The following is a 27,191-nucleotide window of genomic DNA, read 5'->3' as shown; positions in this document are numbered from 1 at the left end:
ATTAAGTATCAATTGCATTACTATTATGTTAACTTTTTCTTTAGGATTTTATATTTTGTGGTATGGAACATTATATAATAAATCAAGATTTATAGTCGAAGAAGTGAGTAAGGCATATTGTGACAAACAGTGTTTTCATGAATTCAGAGTGTGTACTTCGTCACAGGCAATCATAGAGAAGACGGAGTAACTTTTAATTCCTTTGATGTTAGGTGCATAAAACTCTTATTTGCCTATGAATACTTCACCCCACTTGTTACATGAAAAAAATATAACATAATTTTTTTTGACGGGATGGAAATTTTAAATTTCCAGGGAGAATTTTCCCCCCATGGACTACGACTTAGATTTATCATTAGTTATAGGATTTTTTTTAAAAAAATAAACAGAACACTGGGTAAAAAAATGAAAGTACTTTGTTACAAAAAGAGTTGAGGGTTCATATATTCAATCATGCCTGCTGTGTAGGATTAGGTTTAAGTAACGAGATATACTGTCTTTATTCAAAATTAGTTTTTGTTATTTTTTATAACTCCAATTTAGACCAAAAATTAATACACTTCTCTTCTTTTATTTAAAGTAAATCTCTCTCTTTCTGTTTTCTAAGTAATTTTTTTACCATCTCGTGAGAATTACGGTTTCCCTAGCAACAAAAACAACAAGATTTTCTATTTTTTATTTTTCTACGGTTGAGAAAGAAAAAACATTTCCAAAAAATCCCCTTATTCATTGTAAATGCCTTCTTCAAGCGTAAATATATCCCTTTTCCCCACCCCCTTTCCGTCAAATCCCGCTTCTATCTTCGTAGTCCCGTATGTTAAAATGGTTGATGAAAATTGCAATTAAGGGATTAGCAACTGGCTCGAGAGGATGGGAAACGAAATAGAATATTCATTCTTTTTGTTTTTTTTTAAATGTTTTTGTTACAGTTCCCCTACACCAATACCTAAGTCATCTGTTTTGCAGTTATTCACTTCTCTTACTTATTTTCATTTATCTACTGCACTCTACTAATGGACAAGGGAAGAAAATTCTATATATTTCATTTTTTCATTGGTGTCTTCCTAAGGGGAATATTCATTTTCTTCTAAACTTCATAAGATTAAAAAAAAGTGATTTTCTAATGTGATTTTCTGTGGGATTTAGTTTATTTGGTTCATAAACCGAGTTTCAAGGATTTAATTTAATGTAACATCTGTTGTTTTTATGTAGACATATACATGGTATTATGCGTATTATGGTTCTCTCTTATACACTAATATTTTAAATTTTATTTACAAAATGAAAATAAATTACATGGCTTAAGTATCGGCTTGAAAAGCGCCTAATACAATAGTATTTATAATAGGTCGCAACGCTGATAGTTGATCTTCTGGGTTCATTGAATATACACTGATTAAATGAAATTATGTCTTTCAGTTTTACATCCAACGATTATACCCTGCATGATAAAAAATGAAAGTGATTTTTGGGAAAGAATTGATGGAAGAGAAAGTGGGGGAAACGAGAGAGCCACGACAAAGCCTACGAATACGATATGGCCACCACAAAGTTACATAGCCCTGGGATTGAACCAGGGACTCTTCGCATTAGAGGTGAGCGCTCTGCCACTACTGCACCGTGCTTCTTTAATATTTGCTGGCGGTAACGCATTTAAGAAAACCTAGTAGGGACTCACGGATCTGGTCCAAAGTTGGTACATAAGAGGACAATGGTTTCGGGTGATAGTTATTTAAACAAAGCATCCATAAGACATCCCGAGTATGTTACGCAAATTGTTAAAAGATATTCAGTGACTACATTAATTGTAAGTGAAGTAACTCTAACGAACAATGGTAGATATAGTTATTCGGTCAGATAACCCGTCGTACAGAGGCTAAATGAACATCGACCCAATAATCTAAAAAGAATTTTGGACAAGTCCGTTCAGTGAAAACATAAATACTTCTGGGTGAATCAAAGTTTGGGAAACACTGTGTAAAGTGAGACGACACTGTCCCCAAATAATGTACTTTTGGAAGTTTGTGCGTATATTTCTTTCCATTAGTAATACATGTAGTTCGTTTTAACTTTCAAGCTATTAGGAGATTATGCCGATCGGGAACATGAAAATTAAATTCGTAATTTCAAAAGATTTTCGTGTTTCATAGTTCCTACATCTTAGCAAAGTGACTTTTTAGTTCGCTAATGTCATAACTAACCAACTAACTCTATGGCCTATGGAATCCGGAGGTTCAATGCTGCGTTCTCAAAAGCTCTCCACTGACTTCTATCCTTAGCTAACTGCATCCAATTTCTACTTTGTATTCCTATCTCTGCGAGATCCATCTTAATATTGTCCTCTCATCTGCGCCTAGGTCTTCCTAATGGTCGTTTTCCGATTGGTCTTCCAGTCAAGACTTTAAAAGCGTTTCTTCTTTCTTCCATTCTAGCTACATGACCCGCCCACCTAAGCCCCCTAGACTTGACGACCCTAACAATGTTGGGTAAAAAATATAACTTATGTAGTCCCTCGTTATGAAGTTTAATGTCATAACTATACTTTTATGAAGTATATTTATGATGGAGACGATAGAGGGAAGCAGACATTATTTTATAATAGGTATGATTTTGCGCTCTTGAGATTTCTGGTAACACACCAGCAAATGAAGAATTAGGAAGAAGTTGCGAAAAAGCTGAGAAAGTCGTGTAAAAGCTCTAGCTGCAAAACCAAGAATTGCACCCGCCAAGAAACTAAATTCATATCCACACGCTACTATTGGAATCTTTAAAGAAATAAGTACTGCTATGGTGTACATGATTACTACATGTCTTGATACTATGCAACTGTAAAAATTCTATTTCTTCAGTAGTACGAAATTCCAGAAATTCTCTAATTCTAAAAGACGTAATTTAAACTGGAACCCACTTAACTTCAGTATTTTGAAATTGAGGATGTTTGCATAAGTGTTAGAATGTTCGTCCTATCTGCGTACACGAGCATAAAAGCTATACAGTTACTCAATGTATTTGTGCCAAAATTCAGATTGTTTTAAAGGAATTTTTCAAATTATCTTCCTGCTTTCAAAAAAAATATAGTAGTTTATTATAGAATGAAAATACAAAATTTTAATTTTTTTCAAAAACAAACGTCTAACAATTTTATTTATATTTTATAAATACACATTTCGTTAACAGTCCTATAATATGGTACAAATAATATTTCAGAGAGAGTTCAAAAGGTGTATTTTACTTTTGAGAATAAGTTATTTTCTGACAATTTTCTTAAAAAATGGCTCAGGTGATTCTGTTAATCAATACTAACACATAAAGGAACTACGTGTCTATCGTGTGTCTGTCATCAGATTTCCAAATCAAAAATAGTCTCCTAGAGTCACAAACGTTTATCCACAGATAGATCTAATTGCAGTTTGTTTCGATTTTCGTCTCGAGAGATAATTAAACGGTCATAATTCATGCAAAAATCATGTAATGAACGATAGTACCTGTGAGATAGACAACCCAACATTTTTTCTCGTAGCCCGGGTTGCATACCTTTCGGGTCTTTGAAATTATTTTGCCGTCAGTTTATTCTTTCCTGGCGGCGAGGAACGAGGATGTCAGCGGGTACGAGAATCAATAGGACAACACAATCGGAGTTATAGATTTTACACATTTCTTTACTTTTAAAAATAAACATTATTCTTCGCTTGCGAAGAACTGATATTTCATAAATAAGTACATTTTACATTAAGAGTTCTACAATATGGCGTAATTATCCTGGAAAAAGAAAGTAAATGAGTTGAAATCTTTCAGTTTAACGTCCCACGATTATGCTCTTTTAGGATAAAGGAGACGATGATTATGGCAAGTGAATGTTGATAGAAGAAATTGGTGGAATGAGAAAGTGAGAGGACATGAGAGTATACTGAGAAAATTCCCATACATGATGTCTATCACAAACTCACATTGCCGGAGATCGAACCAGGGACCTCAGGGACCAGAGGTAAACGCTCTACCATTTGAGTCATCGTGACCCTCCAGGAAATGTCTACAACTGGGTATATTTCTTTTGAAAAATTTTGTTCGAAAGAGTACGGCGATTTTATTCACACTTCATAGATACGTATTTGATTAACAATCATGTAATTTATATAATTGATTTTTTGTTGTAGAAACTGTCATGGATAAGTATTTTTTGGAGTCAATATTTTAAAACGCTTTTTTCAAATAGTAATTCAGGCTAGTGTCTTCATATTTCGTAAATAAATATTTTTAATAACCATAGAATATAGCACACGGAATAGTTTACTTTTAGAGTTCTGGTGAGATTTAAAAAAAAATACATTTTTCTCAATATTGTCGCAGGCGATTTTGATTTGATTTTAGAAACAAAATTTTTATTAGTAACTCTGGAATATGGCATGCCATCTCTTTCTAAAAACTTTACAAACTTTACTCTTAAGATTTTATTTTCGATTTTCTCAAAAACGGTTTCCGAAAATTTTATTCATACAGTATTTAGTACATAAATATTTCATTAATAATCCTAAAATATTATACATAATTTATCTTGAAATATCTCCAAAAGGAGTAGTTAGTCTACTATAACCCATATGTACAGTATATAAATAAATACATAAGCATTTCTTAAGAAAATACAAAATAATATGTCTATGTTTCAACAACCCTAAAATAATGCATGGTACATTATACCTCACCAAATTTTAAAAAGGTTAGTTTGCTAGTGATGTTTGTTTCATTCCGAAGACCTCGAAAATGACTCTAATGATTTCTTCTATGTTTTGAAGTAAATATTTCGGAATAAAAATCTGGAATTTGAAACAATCATTTGTTTCGAAGATCCAGTAAGATATTCATCTGATACGGGAAGGTTTTATTTTCGGACTAAAATTTTACGAAAACTCTTATGATAATTGTACACATCTTTATATTGTAATATCCCACGTGATATTGTATACAAAAAACACTTCACGCTTGTGTTTATAAACACCATCACGTGGTTTTACGTCAAGATACTACGCACCACGTGGATCCCCTACAACCAGCAGACGACAGACTTCTGGCTCCTCCTACAAAGCAGACGATGACATCGGAGCAGTAGCGTTACCGCCGCCTGGAGCCCTATAAATTCGGCAGCAACCAGCGGCAACAATAAAAACCACATGAATGAAGGCAAGGACTCTGGTCCGTAACTTCAATACCAAATACTGTTTGTATTTCTGGAGCAGTACCAGCTCTTTGGTGTCTCTCCTACTGTTTGCCATGGAACATTAAGAGTAACCTAACCTCAAGCCTCTAGTCTGCTACGAGACTCTTGGCTTTTCTTTACTCCAGGCTTAGTCTGCTACGGGGCTCTGTTGGGAATCCTAACCCCAGTCGCTTAGCCTGCTACGGGGCTCTGTGACTGCAAACCTCCTCACTGTTTGCCACGGAGCTTTGGGGATACATTTCACCATTCTTCTTAGCCTGTCACGGGACTTTGTGGAGATCCTGTCCGCGAACTCACGGTCAAGCACTACCTATTCTAACCTAACAAATACGGAAATACTACGAAGTTATTCTCCTCTGTAACTACTGTTATTTAGTGAATTTTATAATAAAACCCGGCAGTGGGAGTCGATTCCGGACACTCATTTTATTACCTCGCTCTACCTACAACCTATATGGGACAGTGTTTTACAATATATATGTAGAAAGAAATCGATGTTGTATGTCACTTTTGGACGAGGCAATAACGGAAACAACTGTACCATTTGAAACCATATTAAACATAGTTAACGCTTGCCTTGACCCGGACTTTAATGTTAATCATGTTATTTTGACTGAAGTGCCTATTTTAAGTAGAAATAAAATGAAATCTTTAAGTTTAACATCCAATGATTATGCCTGTTAGGCTAACGGAGACAGGTGATTTAGGCAAGTGAATGTTTATGAAACAACTGGTGGAATGGGAAAATAGGAGAAAACGGAAGTACCCCGATAAAACCCAGAGACACAACGTTGTCAATCGCAATCTTACTTAGCTGGCGATCGAACCAGGGACCTCATGCGCCACAGGTAAGTGCTCTACCACAATTTTAAGTAGAGAAGGGGATTAAACTGAATACTGAAAATAGGGTATCTTATGGACCCTTCGAGCTAACGAGATGAAATTCGACATATAAAGTCTTTATTTAAAATGAGTACATACGTTTCGAGCGTTTTTGAAAATTTTACTTCTAAAATGGGAAGGGGCAATTTCGATTCTTCTGTATATAAAAGCAAGCAGAAGTGCTCGCTCTAAACACTAGGAGAGTGTTTATGCAAAATCTTTGAACATAAAGAAATGCGTGAAATATATAACGACGAACAATGCCCCTATTGATTTTCGGGCTAATTTAACAACGAACAATGTCTTTGACACTGTCTCTATTGATTTTTGGGTCAATATAACGACGAACAATGCCTTTGGCATTGCCTCTTTTGACTTTCGGGCCAATATAACGACGAACAATGCCTTTCACATGGCCTCTATTGAGTTTCGGGCCAATATAACGATGAATAATGCCTCTGACAGTGTCCCTATTGATTTTTGGGCCAATATAACAACGAACAATGCCTTTGGCACTGCCCCAGCTGATTTTCGGGCCAATATAGCAACGAACGATGCCTTTGATACTGCCCCTACTGATTTTCGGGCTAATTTGACAACGAACAATGTCTTTGACACGGCCTCTATTGAGTTTCGGGCCAATATAATGATTAATAATGCTTTTGACAGTGTCCCTATTGATTTTCGGGCCAATATAACGATGTACAATACCTTTGACACTGCTCCTATTAATTTCGGGGCACCTGACATATTCATTTTTCGCAGGAAAATAATAGGTTTATCCAAAGGAATTCAAAGAAGTGATGGTATGCAACCTGGACATCAGCAAGAACAATCGGGATGCCTACCTCACAGCCACTAGGGTTCACTGTATACTTGCTGCATAAGTTTCGACGCCCCAAATCTCCTCTCGAATCGAAAATCGAAGGAATAAAACTGCTTCACACACGATTAGATCTTGTGAAAGTCTATCTGTGTACAAATTGGATGGTTCCAGGTGACTGTTTTCTATATTGTAATTTGATGACAGAGAAACATACACACAAGTTCTTTCATATTTCAGTGTAGATGAAAACCACACTGTAAGTCGCCTTATAATGAAAACGAATGAACCGCTTGAAATGAAGTTTTGATTACATATTAGCATTGTGGTGAAACTGTATTCTTCTATTATTTCAGTATGATGAGATTCTTCAAATATTACGTTCAAAATATTTCCCATAAACCATATTATTCCCATACGAACAACGGATATTTCAGCTAACATTTTATACGGAATGATACATAATCAACTTGGTCTGTACCTTTTATTAAAGAAACTTTTATCAAATAGCTTTGTTCCGTATATAGGAATGATACATAATTACCGTATATATTAAAAAAATTCCAGAGACCTTAGAATATTTTTCAGACTTCCTTAACAATGATTATTTCTTTTGTTACATTACAAAAGACAGTACTATTTTTTTGGAAAAAAATAAAGAAACATGGACATTCTTTCTTTTGATGTCATTGCATCCGCTTCGTTAAAATTGACAGGATAACTTGCCTCATTATATCAAAGAGACCGGTTGCTTTTGTATAGGAGAGAACAGCTGTCACAGAAACGGGCTTACAACGGAATTTTATTGAGACAGTAAATTTCCAGTGCAGCTGAATCAATATTATTATTATTATTATTATTATCATTATTATTATTATGTCTTTTTGTTGAATTATTGACTCTTCTTGGAACAGCTAATAAGGATATGAGGTACGTTGTCTGTATCTTTGTTGTTCTTTATATAGTTAATGATTTTCTAAAAAAATTCTTTTATAAAAAACTAGCAGCGTTCACCCCGCTTCGCTGCGGTCACCCCGGAACGCAATAAACGTTGTTACTTAGATAATTTTTACTTTTTCGCTTTCAAGTGATATGATAAAAACCATAGAAGATTGCATTAAATGTTAACATTATATCGCCTGTCATTTATGTTCACCCGCCCCGCTTCGCTGCGGTCACCCCGGAACGCAATAAACTTTGTTACTTAGATAATTTTTACTTTTTCGCTTTCAAGTGATTGCAGTAAATGTTAACATTATATCGCCTGTCATTTATGTTAACCCGCCGAGTTACACGGTCATGCGGGTTGCATATAAATACGTTTATTTTTACCTATGATGAACTAACAAAGGATTTGTACGTTATGGACACTTGAATGGTCAATTATCTCAAGACACTGGTAATTAAAAATTAAAGTGATATGATAAAAACCATCTAGGGTCCAAATCCTAATAACCCCCCAAAAATAAAAGAAATTGGTTCAGCCGTATTAGCGTGATGAGGGAACAAAGGATTTGTACGTTCTCTTTTATATATATAGATTATCTAAGGAAAAAAAACAATAAATTATTACCCTTAATTATATTTACAAAGAAAAGTACGGAATATATAACCTCCTATTCGAAGGTACTTTGTTTCCGTCTCCATACCATTATATGTCTTTTAAGTATCAAATTTGCTAAACATTTTCATTTTGCTATTTATTATAGTTATATCTGCATAGCTGTCAAATTGATTAGATATTCCTACGAGAGAAGAATTAATGCTGTCTGGTCTATAAATAAAAAAAAATAATCAATAAATAAACCGTGAATGTGATCACTCGTATCGGAAAAATGTAATCTGCTTATATTGTAACAGCTCTTATCACGTAACGAAATTTCTGTCATTTTAAATTCAACAAATACAAGGTCTGATCAAAAAGTTCGGTGAATTACTTTATTAAAAACAAAGTAATACACTTACATGAAATTTGATTTAATCTCCTTCAAAGTACTGTCCTTGGTTAGAAATACACTTATACCAACGTTGAATCCATGACCGGAAGCATTTCTGGAAGGTTTCTTTTGGAAGGGCGTACAGCTCCTCTGTTGTGGCCCTCTCTATGTCAGGAATGGTGTCAAAACGTTTTCCTTTTAGAACGGTTTTAATTTTGGGGAGGAGCTAGAAGTCGCATGGTACTAAGTCTGGCGAGTAAGGCGGGAGTGGACAAACAGGAACACTTTTTCCGGCCAAAACCTCGTGGATTAAAAGCAAAATTTGGTACGGCGTGTTTCCATGGTGCACAAGAAATCTGTATTTGCACATTTAATCGGCGGTTAAAATGCTTTCCACGGACCAATAGGAGATGTTTAATTCTTCGGAAAGCTCTCGATTAATCATTCACCTGTTTGAACAAATCATTTCTAACTAACTACTTCTAACAGTGACATATATAGTTTTCACAATGACAATCATATTTTAACAGTGACACCCATATTTACCAGTATAATAACACTGACACACACACAGTATTCTTCACACTCTCTTTTTCAATCTTCTACTGTACTTGTATCATATCTAGTGAAGGGTCTTTGAGGGAAGTTACATCTGAAAAGTAAATTGTTATTACTTCAAACTAAGGGAAGAAAACTTAAGTAACCCCGTAATTCCAGCACCTAAGAGTTATTACATTAGAAAAGTTTTGTTTTCTTACTTGCTATCAATACAAGTTTAATTTTTACTGGTACAACTCTCCTCAAGAAGCCCACTGATCATCCCCTTAATAGAATAAAATAGTTTCTTTTTAAATAATTTTCTGACTCGTTTCTTACTCTATTTGTAATACCTCTATTGTTGCTTTTCTCTCTCTCTTCAACAATTTCCTTATTTTTTTTCCTTACACTCACTTCATTTTCTCGATTTTAATTCGTACTCTCATATAAATCATTTCCAATATTATTTTTCTAAAAAGTAGATCTTTCATAAGTCTGTAGGCTAATAAACTGAAAAAAGACAAATGAGACCTTCAGAGCAGAAGGAAATCAAGTAACATTAAAAAAGGTGTGGAAAAATAGATGTGTAAAGTTTGTATGGAGTATTAATTACAGGGAAATGTTTACACTGTTTTATCTTATAAGAGTTTTTTTCTTCCAATATTTAGATATGGATCCTTTAAGCTCTGAAAGCATTTACAGATAGAAGTCTTAAATATATGAACTATGTCCAAAATGACCAAATGTGGACTTGATTCCCTTGTACACTAAACTCTCCAAACGCTCATGAACGATTCTGAAGAAATTGGTAAAGTGAAGTGAGAAATAGAAAACAAGAGAGCTCTGAGAATATTCATGTACACGAAGTTGTCTAACCACAAGCGCAGGTGGCGCGGAGTCATTCTAAAAGCCTCGCCCGGCAGAGATGAATGTTCTAACACGGAAACATCGAACCCACAACGTACGTGTGTTGTAGGCCATTCTACTCCCTTAACCGAGTGTTTAGATGCTTGGCAACTATGTTACGAAGAATAGAAGGACCTAAAAAAAATAGGGGAAAGGTTAAAAATAATATCTACCATGAAACTGTATTTGAAGAAGAAGAATCCAAATCAGCAAGGAAGACAAGGCAGACAAAATGAACTCTCACTAACTGTAAGAAAGAAAGTGTATCTTACAATACAAGAACCATCAACCTGGAGGAAAATTCCAGCCTGAACAAAAATAAATGCTTATTGCTATTTTGAAAGAAAGGAGAATTCTCTTTCAAGTCATTCATCGTCGCACCACATGTAGTTGTCATTAAGTCAGACACACACACCTACGCACACACAAAAGACAAATTCACACTCAATGAAGAAACCTACGCATACATCCAAAGAAGACACCAAATAATTTTAAGACCAATCAAACGGTTTCAATTTCTCTTCCCCTCTCTCAATCCTCATCAAAAAATGACGTAAAGAATACAGAAGAAACTTACCAGGCCGAACAAAATGCTTAAGTTCCACACATAATGCAAAACAACGCATACTATCTAAATCACAATGGATTTTGAAACCTAATCGCTCTCTGAGAAAACTAACATTCGCAAGTGTGATTTTTAGTGTTTCTATCTACAACATACTAAAGACATTTCAAACCGAATTAACTCAACACAAAATAGAATTTCACAATATTCGAAGAACACATTTTCAAACCTTTATCTCATATAAATCAGTCTTCATAAACATCCTTGAAGGCTTTTATATATGATATGCAATTGGTTTTATCCAGATTAAAAAGAAATATTCAATGCTCCTTATGGAATTTGAAGCTCTTGTGTTGATTAATTAATTGATTTACAATTTACATCCTTTGTCAGTAACGAAGGCGTATAGGAAAGACCTATAAAGTGAGATCCAAACTATTGAAGTGAGTTCATGGTCTCCCACTGGGATTTAAACCTGAGACTTAGTGCATCAAAGGTATGCAGCGTGAGCCACTAAACGGCGTTAACCATCAGAAAGAAATATGTTAGATTAATCTTCAATGGTGGTCCACTCGAGCAAAAATCCTACTAAAGAGAATAACAATAATAATAAAACAGTCAGACCTACTTCTTGCTGGAATTGTTTCCAGTACGAGTATCTCAACCGACATTGTGGAAGATTCCGAGAATATAGATGTGGTGAAAACCATATGAACAACCGATAAGTAGCAACTTCTGTGTAACATGCAAGGAAATAGGACATTGTACTTGCACTAGCAAGTGCTGAAAGGACCTCCTTCAGTTCATCCATTCATAAAGTACAAACATCTTGACGACACACCAATTACTGTACTGACCGTTTATAATTGTCGTAATTCTCTACAACGGAGTTTCAATCCGATGAAGAAACCTTATCCGGTTATTCCATTCACTCACATTCGATTCCCGGCGGGGGCTCATGTGGTTCGGATTCCACGTTAATCAGTAGGTCCACGTCTCATATAGCCTCGCTGCTGAACGGGACGTTAAACCCAAACTCAACTCAACTGAACTCCATTCACTCACAGAACTGCATAGCTATAGGCTGCCATTTTGCTGACTGATGTCAACTCACGTGACAGCTACCCTCAGCCAATCAGAAGCCGTTACCTGGTTTCCAGGAAGATAAAACCTAGAAACCAGTGTGTGAGAGCTCAGTTCACACTGGTTAAGGTTGGTTTGAAGAAAGACTTGATGCGCGTGTGGGAATCTCGAGATAGTAAATCTAACTTTTTCACTTTACACATTGAGCGGAGCCGATGAGTGACTGTTGTAGGTAGGTCTATACTCGTATGCGTAACGCGTATGTAACTGTATCTATAAATTTCCGAGGATCTAGTATTCCTTAGAAGCTTAGTAGAACATACTGTTAATCAATGGTCTCGAGGATAATTTTTGGATGTTGTGCACCGACAAGACATTTCACAAGTTAACGGCACATGGTGCGCTTATTCACCATTCCTGGCATTGTTGCCATTTTTCCAGTGTAAATCTATACAATGTCCTAGTCTGACAACGTTAAGGAAGATTACACTCAATTGTATTCTCCATGGTGCACTCCCACACACGACCCGGTTTAACAACACACTGCATCCTGACTGGGTATCCCAGTCTGTTTTCTGCACATGCACAGAGTTTGTGACATCATACACTTAACCTCCATTGTTCTCATCAGTCGTTTCAAATGTACCAGCCAAAAGAAATAGGATACGTTCTAATTATGTAAATTTAAACAGATTATGAACTTAATTTCTGAACAGATGAAACGTATATTAGAATAGTCACTTCTCCCCTTCAGCATTAATGAAGACTAATGAACTTTTTTTTTTTTTTTTTTACATGTAATAATTGTGTCAACTGAGAATGTTTCTCTTAATTCTTATATGTGTATTTTAGATTTATATTTGCAGTGTGATATTAATAGTAGTGCGCAAGATACATTTATTCACTACACTTGGATTCTTTCCGGGAGGGGAAGGGAGGGCAAAAGACCGACACATAAACTCAATCGCAAATACACGCACATTTTATATACACGTATGCATATAGTAATACTTCATGTAAAAAACAATTATATTCTCACATTGCATGACATTATTATCTACAGTGAGTTCTATTTATAAAAGACAAACATGTCAGTGTATCACTCTAATTCCTAATAGTAAACAGTTATGCTAATAGGCGCCGGCACTTGCTTTGATTGCCTACCTGAAGCCAATAGATGTCACTATCGTGCAGGTAATTTGCAGATTTTAAACTTTTGTGACGATTTAATAGTAACTTAAAAGAATGTATTGTTTCCGTTTAGTTATTTGAAAATGGATAATGATGATGGTGTAAGTGAACATACTTTACTATTTACTACATGTTGTTTTACCTATAACTATTACTTCAGGTAAGACTACAATCCATTCGAAATATAGACACATTCACCAAACTTTCTGGACAGATTTTGTAATAATAACTAGAAAAGCATGTTCACCTACACCATCATCATTATCCATTTTCAAATAATTAAACTCAAACAATCCAGTTTTAAAGTTTCATTCTTCGAAGTAATGCCCGTTGATTGTATTGTACTTTTGGGAACGGCTGTAGAAGTTCTGGAAACTTCTAGTGCTCATCTTTAGGGATGGTCTTCAGCTGGGTTGTAACATTACGTTGGATATACAAAATGTTAGCAAACCTCGACCCTTCAGGACTGATTTCAATTTGAAGAACAAGAAAAAGTTGCGGGGGACAAATTGGGAAGTGGGGTGGACAATTAAATGACACAACTTCCCTGTTGACCAGGAATTGCCGCACAAGAAAGGCAGTGTGTGACTGGGTATTGTCGTGTTGCAGAGTCCAGCCACCTTGCTTTGCGTACTGGAGGCGTGCCCGTCTGATTCTTTGTAGTAGACGTTTCAGCATTTTTACGTACGTTGCGGCATTTAATCTGGTGCCTTCAGGGAGAAATTCTTTATATTAAAGAACACTCTCAAAATCAAAGAAGGGTACAAAACACGAGCATTGTCTTGATGCGGAATTTATCACTTCGCACCTTCTTGATTTTGGGCTATCCTGGACCCCGTCACTCCATACTTTGACGCTTTCCATCGGTATCATACATCAATTTGGTATCCAGTTTTGACTTCGACCGCACGCATTACACCTTCACTCTACAATGTGCTGAAAACACACGATAAACACACTCGCAGCGCCGACGCCTAGAAACTTGTTCAGGCATGTCGTCACCTTCTGGGCGCGGTAATTCTGACATGATTCAACAACCTTACGACCATGAACAGTACGACGTGATTCAACAAATTTTCTGGGCGGAGGTTAAGACAAGGGCAGGAATCATACCTTTATTTATATTTTGAGTTATAATGTTTGTGTAACTTGAAATCAATCGGTGGACAAATTACAATTAAAAAAAAAAAAAGTTAAATGTGAACAGTTAGAACTGTTCAGGTAGCGCGATTTTAACCTACACTGAACAGCAGGCTGAAGTCTCAGGCTCAACAGGCAGTAGTAGTAATATTTAATATGAATATATTTAATACTATACTATGTAACAAACTTACATTTTGTTAGTCTAATATGTTTTGACATATCCTTCGACAAACTGAACCCATTTCGAAAATCCAGGGGAAGGAATTTCTCGTACCCTTGCCTCACCTTTTGGGGGACCATGATAGTACAAGAAAATGACATGAAATCGTTCAGTTTAAAGCAGAGGCGCAAATCTGCTCTAACATTGGGGGGGGGGGGACGGGTAAGACCGTTCCTATAATCTTTTTTTTCTTCGTTTTTGAAGTTTATGAAGTTGAAAAACAATGTTGTGGAGGATCAGAGGAACAGAGTTGTCTTCAACATTGGGAGGCGGGCAGATGTGAGGTTTATTCTCGGGAACAATATCATCTGACGTTCCTATGTGGTTAACATCAAAATCATAAAATTTCTCTCCTAAAACGCATTTCAAATATTGTTATCGGGGGCGAACAGTCCACCTCAGTTCCAAGATTGGAGGGGTTATGTCCTCCTCATCTCCCCGGGATTTGCGCCAGTGGTTTAAAGCCTCACAATTATGTTTTTTAGGCTAAGGGAGACGGATGATCAAGGTGATTGAACGATGATGGAAAAATCGGTGGAGTGAGAATGTGGGAGGAAACGGGAGCGCGATGTTATCCACCACAAACTTGCTTGACAGGGAATCAAACCAAGGACCCACGCATCCAGAAATAAATGCTCCACTACTTAGCCACCGTGCCTCCATGGTAGTGCAAGAGTGTCCCTTGCTTTTCGAGTACAGTTCAAGCCTGAAATAAGTAATGAATATTGCTTTTCTATAGTATACATCACAGAGAGTGTAGCAACTATTATTATTATTATTATTATTATTATTATTATTATTATTATTATTATTATTATTAATTTTAATATTTCATTATGTCAGTTAATTGATTTTCTGGTATTAACGTTTGTCATTTAAGGTCCAGTTATACTTTTAATGTTATTGTGAATGATGTGATTAGTATGTTGACCTTTAAAAAATGAAATGAAATCTTTGAGTTTTACGTCCCACGGTTAAGCCAGTTAGGCTAAAGGAGACGGTGATGATGAGTAATGGATGAAATGGTGAAATGAAGAAAGTGGGAGGAAACGGGAGAACCCCGAGAAAACACACCTACACGGTGTTTGTCCACCACAAAGTTCACTTGACAGGGGCTGGGATCGAACCCGGGACCCCAAGCACCAGAGGTGAACGCTCTACCAATGAACCCTTGTTGACCTTTAAGCACCTAGAGCGCAGGGTGGGATAAGGTTTGAGCAAGGGGTCCGCTCTAAGTCTATTTTGAATGTACCATACACAATTTACATGTACCATACATACACATATTTCCTACGTAATGTAAACGACAAAACTACAGAGATAAGTAATAAAACTCAACTCGCTTAGGACTTGTTTTTTCAAGTTCCGCGAGGAGAGAGGAAAGCCGGTTTCTCCACCACGGGCCCAGTGTGTGTGTTTACTGTTCAATTATGTGAGACCTAAAATTCTCTTTATGTCTCCAAAATTATCTTTCACCGGAGTATTTTAAAACACGACTACATCCAGAAAAAAAAGAGAAATTTTAAATTGTTCAATTTGCTGTACAAAAAAAAAAAAAAAAAAAGAATATACCAATGTCCTTCCCGTGTAATTTTAGAGTTTAACATTAGAACAAAAAGATGAATAACGTTTAGGTGTTACATATAGTAGACAGTGCTATTTCAAATTGTTCATGCTTTCCTGACACCGATTAGACCATAGAACAAGGAGAAAAATCACACATTATATAGTAACATGCACATATAAACAACATGCTTAAACCGTTTCTATATAACGGTGAGAAACACAATCCATGTAAGCTCTGGGCATATGAAACAGCAGCAACAACAATAATAATAAATAAAACTCACGTACACAAACATAGTTTGACAAATAAACGAAACAAAGGAATGTATATTTTGTTTTTGCTTTTAGACAAGCAAACACACATTAATGTAATAACAGTGTAGTCGGCTCGAAACTACAAAATGGTGTTAGAAAGTTGTATTGTTCTATTTCTGCGTGACGTACAAGTGTTATCTTTTCTATTCTCCATATTTCCAAGAGGAAAATGAGTGACAAGGTATAGAACAGGTGGCTATAAACACCCTAAGTATATTTAACCATTGTATGAACCAAAAGGGAAATCTTTGTAGAGTTATATTTTTTCACATTTATATGATCAATATTGCATGTCAATATAAGGAATGAGAAACGTCAATTTATAAAGTTTATATATATATATATATATATAATATTCTTTTGGTTTTACGGGTCGCGATGGCTTAGTGGTAGAGCGTTCATATCTGATGCATGGGTCCTTGGTTCGATTCCAGTTCGCGCCAAGTGAGCTTTGTGGCTTACGAACGTCGTGTGTGTGGGTTTTCTCGGAGTTTTCTCGTTTCCTTCCACTTTCTTCATTTCATTAATTTTTCAACATTATCGTCTCCTCTAGCCTAGCCAGTATAACCGTGGGACGTAATACTTGAAACTAGATCAGAGGGTAGGGCATATCTCTATAAAATATTTCTGATACAACCCAGGGGTAGAAATGTAGGAGTACGAGAGAGAACAGCGCCCCCTTAGTTGTAATTCTACAAGTTTTCGAATCCTACACGTTTGAGAGGAAAGCTTTCATTCAAGAGATACTTCCGATTAGACTGTGTGCATTACTGACCGTTCTTTTAGTTCTGGAAATTCACTTCCATTCTGAATATAACGATCAGGAAATAGAAACACAATCTTCCCTTGGTCTTATGGACCTGGATTAACGGATATCAGAAGCATCAGTCGAAATCTGGCCGATTCAGTCTAAAAGTCCTGATTTTAAACTAAAAATGTTGAACATACTGTTAAGATAGTGTACAACGTATTTTACACAATCAAATTATAGAATGTACTTTAAAGAACAGTGCCGTATTTTCCCTCTTTCTTTCGAAATGCCATTGTGCATGTTAGGCACTGTAACTAATTGTCGGAACTTTCGTTTTGCAATATTAAACCGCTATTAACTCTTTTGTCCGATAAAGCGAATGCTCTAGTTTTCACATTCATGTTTTTGGTGGCATAGGCCTATTACTACTTTTTTGAAAGTATTTACAATGATATACTTTTACATTGATCTAGTATTTACAATGATCTACTAGCATTTAAAACTGCAGAAAAACCATTAGTTTGCTCACGTATTATTAATAACTAGTTATATTGATCGATATTAAATCTTTTTTTTTTCACTGCCAAGTTTTAGATTTCTTGTTTATATAAAGTAACTTGCAAGTTTTTATTAGTTTATAGTGACAACAACTCAATGACCCAATGTGAAATGTTAACGTACATACTCCTCTCCTATTATTCTTTATAAATTCATAAGTTGACATTTTATAAGTTTCATCTTTAATTATACGAAACACTTATGTTTGTAAGAAATTTCAAATTCTCTGTTTACAGGAAAATTCTACAGTATGCTTTTAAATGAGTGTTTTTGAGTGACTCAATTTAAAAGTTTTCATTTTTACGGGAAGGACGTTATAAATTTACAATTGTCTTCCCAAATAAATGTTAAAATGTCATTTTATTCTTGTCCCCTAACTTCTCACCTTGGAGAGGAAATCTTGATGTTTTTGGAATTTCTTTACTTCACTAGTAGTTTGTGTTTTTCATTTGTACTAAATTTTAAAGTTTATATGTCTGCAGAAAGTACATTATAAGGTTTGAATCACTGTCATAAGTGATGTGACAATATGTAGGTTTTGCATTTTCCAAGTAAGTTTCCTCCATGAAGGAAGAAATTTCGAATTTCGGGTGTTTTTTACATTACTTGTAAGATAGATCTTACATTTGTGCCAAATTACAAGTTCTAATGTTTAGAGGAAGTGCCCTAGAGATTTCCAATCGTTTTCATAAATAACGTGATAAGATCTGAATTTTGCCTTTGTCCGCATAATTTTCCTAGAAGGAGAAACAAATTTCGAGTTTTGAAAAATTTCCCCTTTTATTTGTACTACAAGTCCTAAATTTTTGCCAAATTTCAAGTATTCATATGTATAAAAAGTACCCTATAGATTCTGAATCAAGTAACTTAGCTATGTGCAATTTTAATCTAGCCCCTTACTTTTCCTCCGCGGGGCAGGAAATTTCCAGTTTTCAGATTTTCCCTTACATTTGTATACCAAATCCTACATTTGTTGCATATTTGATGTATAAATCTCTACAGGAAGTACGTCATAACTAACGTAACTAAACGTAACTTTCAACATACTATCTCATTTTACACCTTTATAGAGGAAAATTTACAATTTTCAAATCTTTTTCCTTTCCTTGTACCACAAATTTTGCGTTTGTGCTAAATTTCAATTTTCCATACGTACCGTAAGTTCCTTATAGATTGTGAATCAAGTAACGTAACTATGTTTAATTTTCTCCTTGTTCCCTACTTTTTCGTCCTTGGAGACAGAAATTTCCAGTTTTATAATTTCCCCCCCTCTAATTTCACTACAACTCCTACATTTGTGTAAATTTCAAGTTTCCATGTGTGCAGGAAGTACCCCATAGAGTTTGAATAGTAAATACCAAAATCAGAGGCAGATATAAAATGTGAAAACTGGGGGGGGGGGAGCAGCCAGACTCCAGATTATGATAGGTATATCATGAGTTTATTATAAACTTCCAAAATTTATAAATAATAACTTCAATTATTTTTGTCGTTCAGAAAACTGGGGTCCCTAGGCCCCCCGGCCCCGGGGTAGATCCGCCACTGACCAAAATTTGTGTGTTTTTATATTGAAGTTTTCTTGCTCTTTCTTGTAAACTGAAACAGATTAAACATTGAAATTTTGTGTAGGGCACACCCCCGTTCAGTTTAGTGGATGTGGCAATTTTCGTAGCACTATCTTCACTAGAAGTAAAAACTATCGATGTTCGAAAAAAGTCTGATACTTCGTGTAAATGGGCATACAGTGTACTCCAGCCATAGAACTTGGCTTGGCGCCCTACTGTCTACCTTGGGATTCTAGAATAGCATTTAAAACTCGAGGATGCAACTCAAAAACACAGGTTGTCAATCAAGGCATCTGAGCTTGATAGCAATTCAAAATATTTTTCTTCTTTCCTTTATGATGTCGCCTATTATATAACATTTTATTAATTACGTAACTCCCCTTTCATTCTTAAACAAGATGTTTAGTCAATAATATTAAAATAGTTTTCCCACTAGGATGTATGATTGCAAAAAAGGAATACACTTAAGATGAAAAATCTTCAAAGAAATATATAAAGAAAGAAGATAAAAACACAAAATATGTTTGAATTCCCTGCTTTTAATACATATTAAGAATACAAAATCTTCAAATGATTATTTTATAAATAAAACTTTTAAATAATACTAATTTTTGTCCATTTACCAGCATTATACACTATGTTTGTTAAAACGTCATAAATTGTAAACTAATATATATTAGTTTACAATTTATGACGTTTTGACAAAAATAATGTATAATGCTGGTAAAGTGACAGATGCAAATTTAAAAATAGCAATGGATTTTATTAACGAGATTTTTCCTTGACGAATACAACAAATTATGTATGCATGGAATTCAAAAGAGGAAAAACACGAGGCTGCAGGAAACTGAGATATAATAATAACAACAGATCATAAACGAAAGGCAGAAAAACAGAAAAAATGGAATGAAAAGAAAGACTGACAAACATTGAGAAACCCAAGAAAATTTGTAACATATATACATTCTTAGTTCTTTTGGGTTACTGAGGGGAAAAATCTGAAAATGAAAGAAACATCGTTACGGACATTTCTTTGAATCTTTTGAAGACTTCTTTCGAACAAGAGATGAGAAGAGGGTTGTTCCTTGTTATGATGAGACGCTTGTATTTATGCCATAACTACATATGTCATTAGGAGACTGTTATACACACACACACACACACACACACATATATATATATATATATATATATATATATATATATATATATATATATATGTGTGTGTGTGTGTGTGTGTGTATGTGTGTGTGTGTGTGTTACTTACTTTCTTGATTGTTATTATAGAACGTCTTGAAAAATCTTGTTTTGCGCATACAAGATATATATATTATTTGGCCTATCAACTTGCGTATTTTCATGACTGTGTGAAAAAGATGTAACGTCAAATCATCGATCTTAGAGTTTTAAGCTCGTGCATTCTTGGTGATGAGTGAAAGATACATTCCAATAAAAGTAGAGTTTAATATAAATCTTTGAAATTGATGTCTCTTATATTCATAGATATAGCAAGTCAAGGTAGAAGAAGTATGTTATGTAGAGCATGCTGGGTTGGTCTGGCGATGTGGGAACACGCATTCTGCTGAGACATAGCAAACCAGAATAAAAGATATATGCCACGTAGCGTATGCTAGGTTGGTCTAGTGATATAGTGACACGTGTTATGCTAAGACATAGGAAGCCAAGGTAGAAGACGTGTGCCACGTAGAAGATACTGGGTTGGTCTCGCAATGCTGCAACACGCTGAGATATAGCAAGCCAGGTTAAAAGACGTGTACCACGTAGAGAATGATGGGTTGATCTGGATATAGGAACACGCGTTTTCCTGCTGGAAAATGGAATCCCGTTAATTGTTCAGACGAGGTAAAGGACAGGCTGTCATAATCAGGAATAAAGGGTGTTAGTCCTACAATTTCAGAATCCAAAATATATATTGAATATGAAGACATGCTGGATTTTTTTGTCTGATTTATATATTAAAGAATACGCATATCTGTCGTTGTGTGCAAGACAAACACGACTATTAAATCTCTATCCCATCTCCTCCATTAGACTTCCCACTGCAGTCTTTCTCGACACCCCAAATGCGTTCCTGACGGTAAGGAGATGTAAGGGGAATCGTACGAGAGAATTGCAGGAACGTAATTCTGTTTCAACAATCAGAGAGACAGCAGAGACAAAGTGTTGGGACAAAACGTGGAGGGGTAAGATAGGAGGATGAAAAAAAGAAGCAAGTGTTCGCAGTGCTCGAATAATCTTGGAGTCATAGCCTGCGAAAGAATTCGTTAAGTCTTTCGATATTCTGGTTCGCCTATCACCCCTGTTTACTCCTTGTTCTTTGTGTAGTTTACTGAGAAGGAACCAGCTAATTGTGACGTCAAGAATCCAGTTGGTTTAAAATACAGATTGATAAATGATTGGTTTAAAATACAGGGTGGTTCAAAATTATACATATGATGTTTCAAAGACTGTGCTAAAAAAAAAAAACTAACAGCATAACGAGTATAAAATTGAACATTAACGCATTACTCTGGTACCTTTTCCCTACAAGAAATTTATTATTTATTTATTTATTTATTAAATAGAACATGACAGGATAGATCCCAATTACAGTGTTCGGACTATACATAATTCTTACTACAGTAAAAGTATAATATTCTCAATAATGAGTTGATTACCAATATTAGTTGTTTACTTATTTGGCGTATTGCTTCATTTTATCTATATCTATAACATCTCTCTCAAATGTTTGGATGTTGTTTGTACATACATCAATTTTTGGATATAATTTGACTGTGTTATTGTGGACAGCACTGATTTTTACTATCGGTGACTTAGTCATTATGTCAGTGCGTGACTTATTGATATTAAAGAAATTATGATTCATGTTCCGTGTTTTAGTCGACGGAACTGATATATTTAAGCTGGATGCAATTTCTGGACAATCGACTTTCGAATGCAAAATATTATATAAATATAAAAGAGTATTTGTAAGTCTTCTTTGTTCCAATGTTAACATGTTATAGTTACTAGACAGGGTAGAAGAGGTAAATTTACTTGGGTAGAAACCTGTGTCCTTAAACGTTAAAAAATCTCAGAAATTTAGCTTGAATTTTTTCGAGCATGAACTTATCTTTACTGGTTTGAGGATCCCAAATTGTACACGCATATTCAAGCTTTGAGCGTACGTACGCAGTAGTATAATGATTTCAGAGTATTGATATTTTCGAATTCTTTATCTAACCTTATGACTAGGCCTAGATTGCGAAATGCCTCGTTGGTAATATGTTCAATATAGACACTGAACTTTAGTTTCGGATCAAAGTACACGCCTAGGTCTTTGACTACATCTTTCCTAAATAGTGGTTGTTCATTAATTACATACTCAAATGAAATACAGGACTGTCTTCTGGTATATCTTCATGGCATGGTCCACCAACGTACCATTCCAACCAAAACTACCTGAAGACGAAAAGCAGCGTTCTCACAAGCTTGACAGACCCGTATTGGTATCCTATGGAACTCTTCTGTGATATATTCTCGTAATTCGGCCGAATTATGTATGTGATGTATTTATTCTTGCGATTATTAACACAGCGGGGCCATTTCCTCCAAACTCTACTACCGTTCTCCGTCTCTTCTTCCTGATGTTGTTGCAGAATACAAACGCATACGCTGTTGCAGAGACAACCATCCCGCCATCCTGTCTGGACATACACTAACAGTTCTAAGTCCAGTGACCTTTATCACCACTATTAGGCTACACAGTGTTGCCATATCGAAACTTTTTATCCAGAATTACAAATACTACAGTTAGTCAAACATCAAATTCATAATTATGAGCCACACTGTAGCATATATATGAAGAAAGTGGAAATATGTGACATGTAGGATGGAATATGGATTCCACACATTAAATTAGAATTACGGGTCCGACGCATTAAATAACAAATAATTACTGTATTTCTTCATTATAGTTGAATCACAAACTAAACCAACTTTTGTTATATCAGCAGCAAATGTGTTACAAGAACACGAACTATAAATGAGCCAATTTTGCCACCATTACATAGAATTAGCCATCCACCATTATCACCAGTAAGCACAGAGAAATTTAACTAGATATCTCATTGAATAATTTAACATTTTAGATTTGGATCTTTCAGGGAAAAGTTGGTTTTGTTTCTGTGAAAACTATACATAGATAATTATTCCCTCCCACACGTAACCTCTTTACTTATTTAATAAATTCTTCGGTACGCCTGCAACACAAATCTACATTACAATTATTCTCAATCAACTACAATGTCATGAGGGTAACGAAGTACAATGAAGTCGACCAAGCCCTTTATTTAGGATCTGGTAGAACAAAGCAAGATCATGAGGAATCACAGACAGAATGGTTGGCCATCAAATATGAATCCTGTATTAAATTATAAGCCTAAGCTGTATATTCTCCCTATGTATATCTCGCTCTGTCAAAAATCTTCTAACTTGTAATACCATATTAAATCTATTTATAATTACAGATGTGCAAAGAATAGTAAAAGACTACTCTTTTACTATTCCCTACTTTCTATATGTATTCCCTACTTTCTTGATTGTTATTATAGAATGTCTTGAAAGATCTTGTTTTACGTATACAGGATATATTATTTGGCCTATCAACTTGCGTATTGTCATCACTGTGCGAAAATCTAACGTTAAATGATTGAACTTTTAAGTTTGTACATTCTTGATGATAACTGAAACATACTATTCAATAAAAGTAGAGGTTAATATGAAGCTTTGAAATTGATGTCTCTTAAATCCAGAGATCAACGTAGAAGAGATATGCTATGCAGAGCATGCTGGGTTGATCTGGCAATGTGGGAACAAGCGTTCATGTCACTGTACTCTTCAAATAACATTCCTTTAATCTAAGGAATTATAGTATAAGATAAATCATTGCCACACATAACTTAGAATGGGAATTGGTATTAAAACTGACGTTATAAAATAATATTTGAGTGAGCATTATTACATAAAAAACAGCTATGAAAATGAGGAGGAGGGAAAGGGAATTAAACCATTTGTAGCATGCATTATAATTTGCAAAACAATTATTTTCAGAGACATTAAACAGATTGTAAAATAATATTAATATTCGTTTCCTGCAATTTTGTATCCGAAACAGATTTGTGGTGGTCTTTTTGATATTGACATTAATTCACTTAATTATTTGTAGAGATTTTATTTGTGTTCATTGCAATATTTTTTAAATATAATATACATGTATAAAGAACAATAATTCTCACGCTGAATGTAGATTGAATATTATTAGCACAAACATATGTATATTATTGTGTAGTAGAAAAATAGATTTAAGCATAATATCACTTACCTGTTGCACGTAGCACTGAAAATGTCGACATTTTAAATTTATTAAATTGAGTGTATACTGTTTCTTTTATTGTGGTATTAACGGATATTTGTAAGTTACCTTTTAAGTGGTCCACTAATTTTATAAATTTGCTAATTGAAATATGACAACTGAAAAAAATAGTGTGATAATTTGTTTTATGGTTATCTATTTAATTATTGACTTCATCTGCATAATTATTATTATTTCATTTTATTAATTAAAATGATATATTATCGGCTTTATATAATATTCATTAAAACTAAGTTGTATTGATGAAATGATTGGCACAACGTTTTAATCATCAATCTAATTAGTCATAATTTCATAGTGCATATAATTAACACCTTACATTAGTGGTGATGTGTAAGGAAATTAAGTTGAATTAAAAACAATAGCAAAAGTTATTTCAATTTCAATGTCTCATACAATAAATTATGCTTAGTACATTAGTTCTATTGTTAATAACAGAATACTATTTGAAAAGTAATAAAAATATGTAGGATAAATTTTTACAATGTACCCCTTTGTGGTAGGCAGCCCGCGAAGTGAATCATTTAGAAGAAGTGATTTGACGAAGGTTGAAAAAGCAATTAAACTACTTCAGTTACGAGAGCTTGATCGTTTATATTCAGCCCGATCACGGCCGAGGTGAGTCGAAACAGAATATATCTATATATATATAACCTCTATTCCAATTTGCTTTCTATTAATAAACAAAAATTGATTTCAATACAAAATACTATTTATGCAACATAAGCAGGCTTGAATACCTATTCTCTCGTTGGCAACAAGAAATAAACAGCTAGTCTATATCGCTTGCTTTGCAAAAGAAATTTTTCACTATTCACCACAGATGCTAAATTAAATAATCCTTTAGAACAAATATCCAACGTGAATTCTCTTCGTTTTGCAAACTCTACACTCAGCACTAACAAATTTATAGTGTATATTTACAATAGTAAACAAATACTCTTCTGAAAGTTACAACTTCTAAAAGTTACCAGCAGGAACTTAATACTAATGTAATTCAAAACGAATAAATATTTTATCGGATAGGAGAAACATTTGACACTTTTGTACAGATATCTAAGATATACTTGTATAATGATAATCTAATATATACAAATTATAAGTTCTCTATTAATTAGTTTACAGTTGTAGAATAAAGTAATTTATTAATATATTTGCTGTTTAAGTAACGCTTATTAACTATGATTTATGATGAATTTTAAAACTCCTTCAATGTTTTAAATTTAAATTGTTATTTGTTATTAATAATATTACAACTAGATTTTGATGGTTGATAATTGAAAGAAGAAATTGTAGAATGTTTCTTATATATTATGGGCTACATGAAAGTAATAATAATAATAATGAATAATCTTAAAAACTTCTTTTGCATCTTTTAAATTTCAATAAACGTTTACAATTCTAATTATAAATCAATAATTCACCAAAGTAAAATTTTAACATTTTTGTTGAAATTAGTATCTTATTTGGTACATTTTGATTTCAAGTAGAAATCTTTTTCAACCTTTAAGATTTCTAATCACTGTGAAATTAAAATACCGCCAATTTTACAGTAATTATGTGATATCTTTAAACATATAAAAGATAATCAAAAACTGGAACAAGAGCTCGCTAGACAATATTATTTTACATAAGGTACTGTTATCATGACTCACCTAGTAGCTTTCCATTTGCAGCTAAAATAAATCCCGATTTTTAAATGGCTGGAAATCGAAAGCAGATATCTGAGTCGTGATAACGGTATCACATGTAAAATAATATTGACTTGCGAGCTCTTGTTCCACTTTTCGTTTATCTTTTATCTATTTGAAGATATCACATAATTACTGTAAAATTAGCGACATTTTAATTTCGCCTTGATGGGGCCTCTTAAACAAGTTCAGAAACGAAGATATTAAGTTATATTACAAACTACAGAACAAGTAAAAATGCAAGTACAATTGTAGATGACGTGTATTTTTACTGTTAATTAAAATAAACACTCTAAAAGTGGAATGCTCCAAATAATAGATTCTTATTAAGAAGTCACTGATTATTGTACTATGATATCAACATTTCAATTCTTGTGGCCATTTACAACACTAAATAATCATAACTGATCTCGTGATAAAATACATTTTTATATCAGAATTTTATTCATAACGTAATACTTAGCTGCACTTCGCGGGCTCCTATTTATCGCAAATTTTAATCAATGTAAGTTTGAGAGTTACTTTTGTCTCAAGACCACGATGGATTATTACAATAATACTACATGTACATTATAATTTTAATAATATTATAAAAAGGAACTGGTTAGAATCTATTCAGAGATAAATTACAATAATAAAATACAAACATTTTGATAATCATTAGTTAACATCTTAAATTTTTAATCAATTGGGTAAACATTACAAAATATTTTATAAACTATATTATAATAACAAAGAGTAAATAACCTAATAATTATAATATATTAGTAATGTTAACTATACACATTCTTACTAAACTGTATTATTTAATA

At 34.2% G+C, this 27,191-nt stretch overlaps 1 protein-coding gene across 2 annotated transcripts in view; it reads left to right on the top strand.

The window, feature by feature from the left end:
- Positions 1-27,191, top strand: part of NPF (neuropeptide F) — a 289,046-nt gene that overhangs the window by 222,194 nt on the left and 39,661 nt on the right. Inside the window, exon 2 of one of the 2 annotated variants that reach the window (XM_081749187.1) lies at positions 25,196-25,306. The exons of the other annotated variant lie outside the window; for it this stretch is intronic. Coding sequence (XP_081605313.1) covers positions 25,196-25,306 — 111 coding nt within the window. The remainder of the gene's footprint in view (positions 1-25,195; positions 25,307-27,191) is intronic. 2 annotated transcript variants of the gene reach the window in all.

The sequence above is a fragment of the Thermobia domestica genome, chromosome 2, assembly GCF_964235325.1.
Source record: "Thermobia domestica chromosome 2, izTheDome1.hap1.1, whole genome shotgun sequence".
NCBI lineage: Eukaryota > Metazoa > Arthropoda > Insecta > Zygentoma > Lepismatidae > Thermobia > Thermobia domestica.
This window is presented reverse-complemented; position numbering and strand designations above follow the sequence as displayed.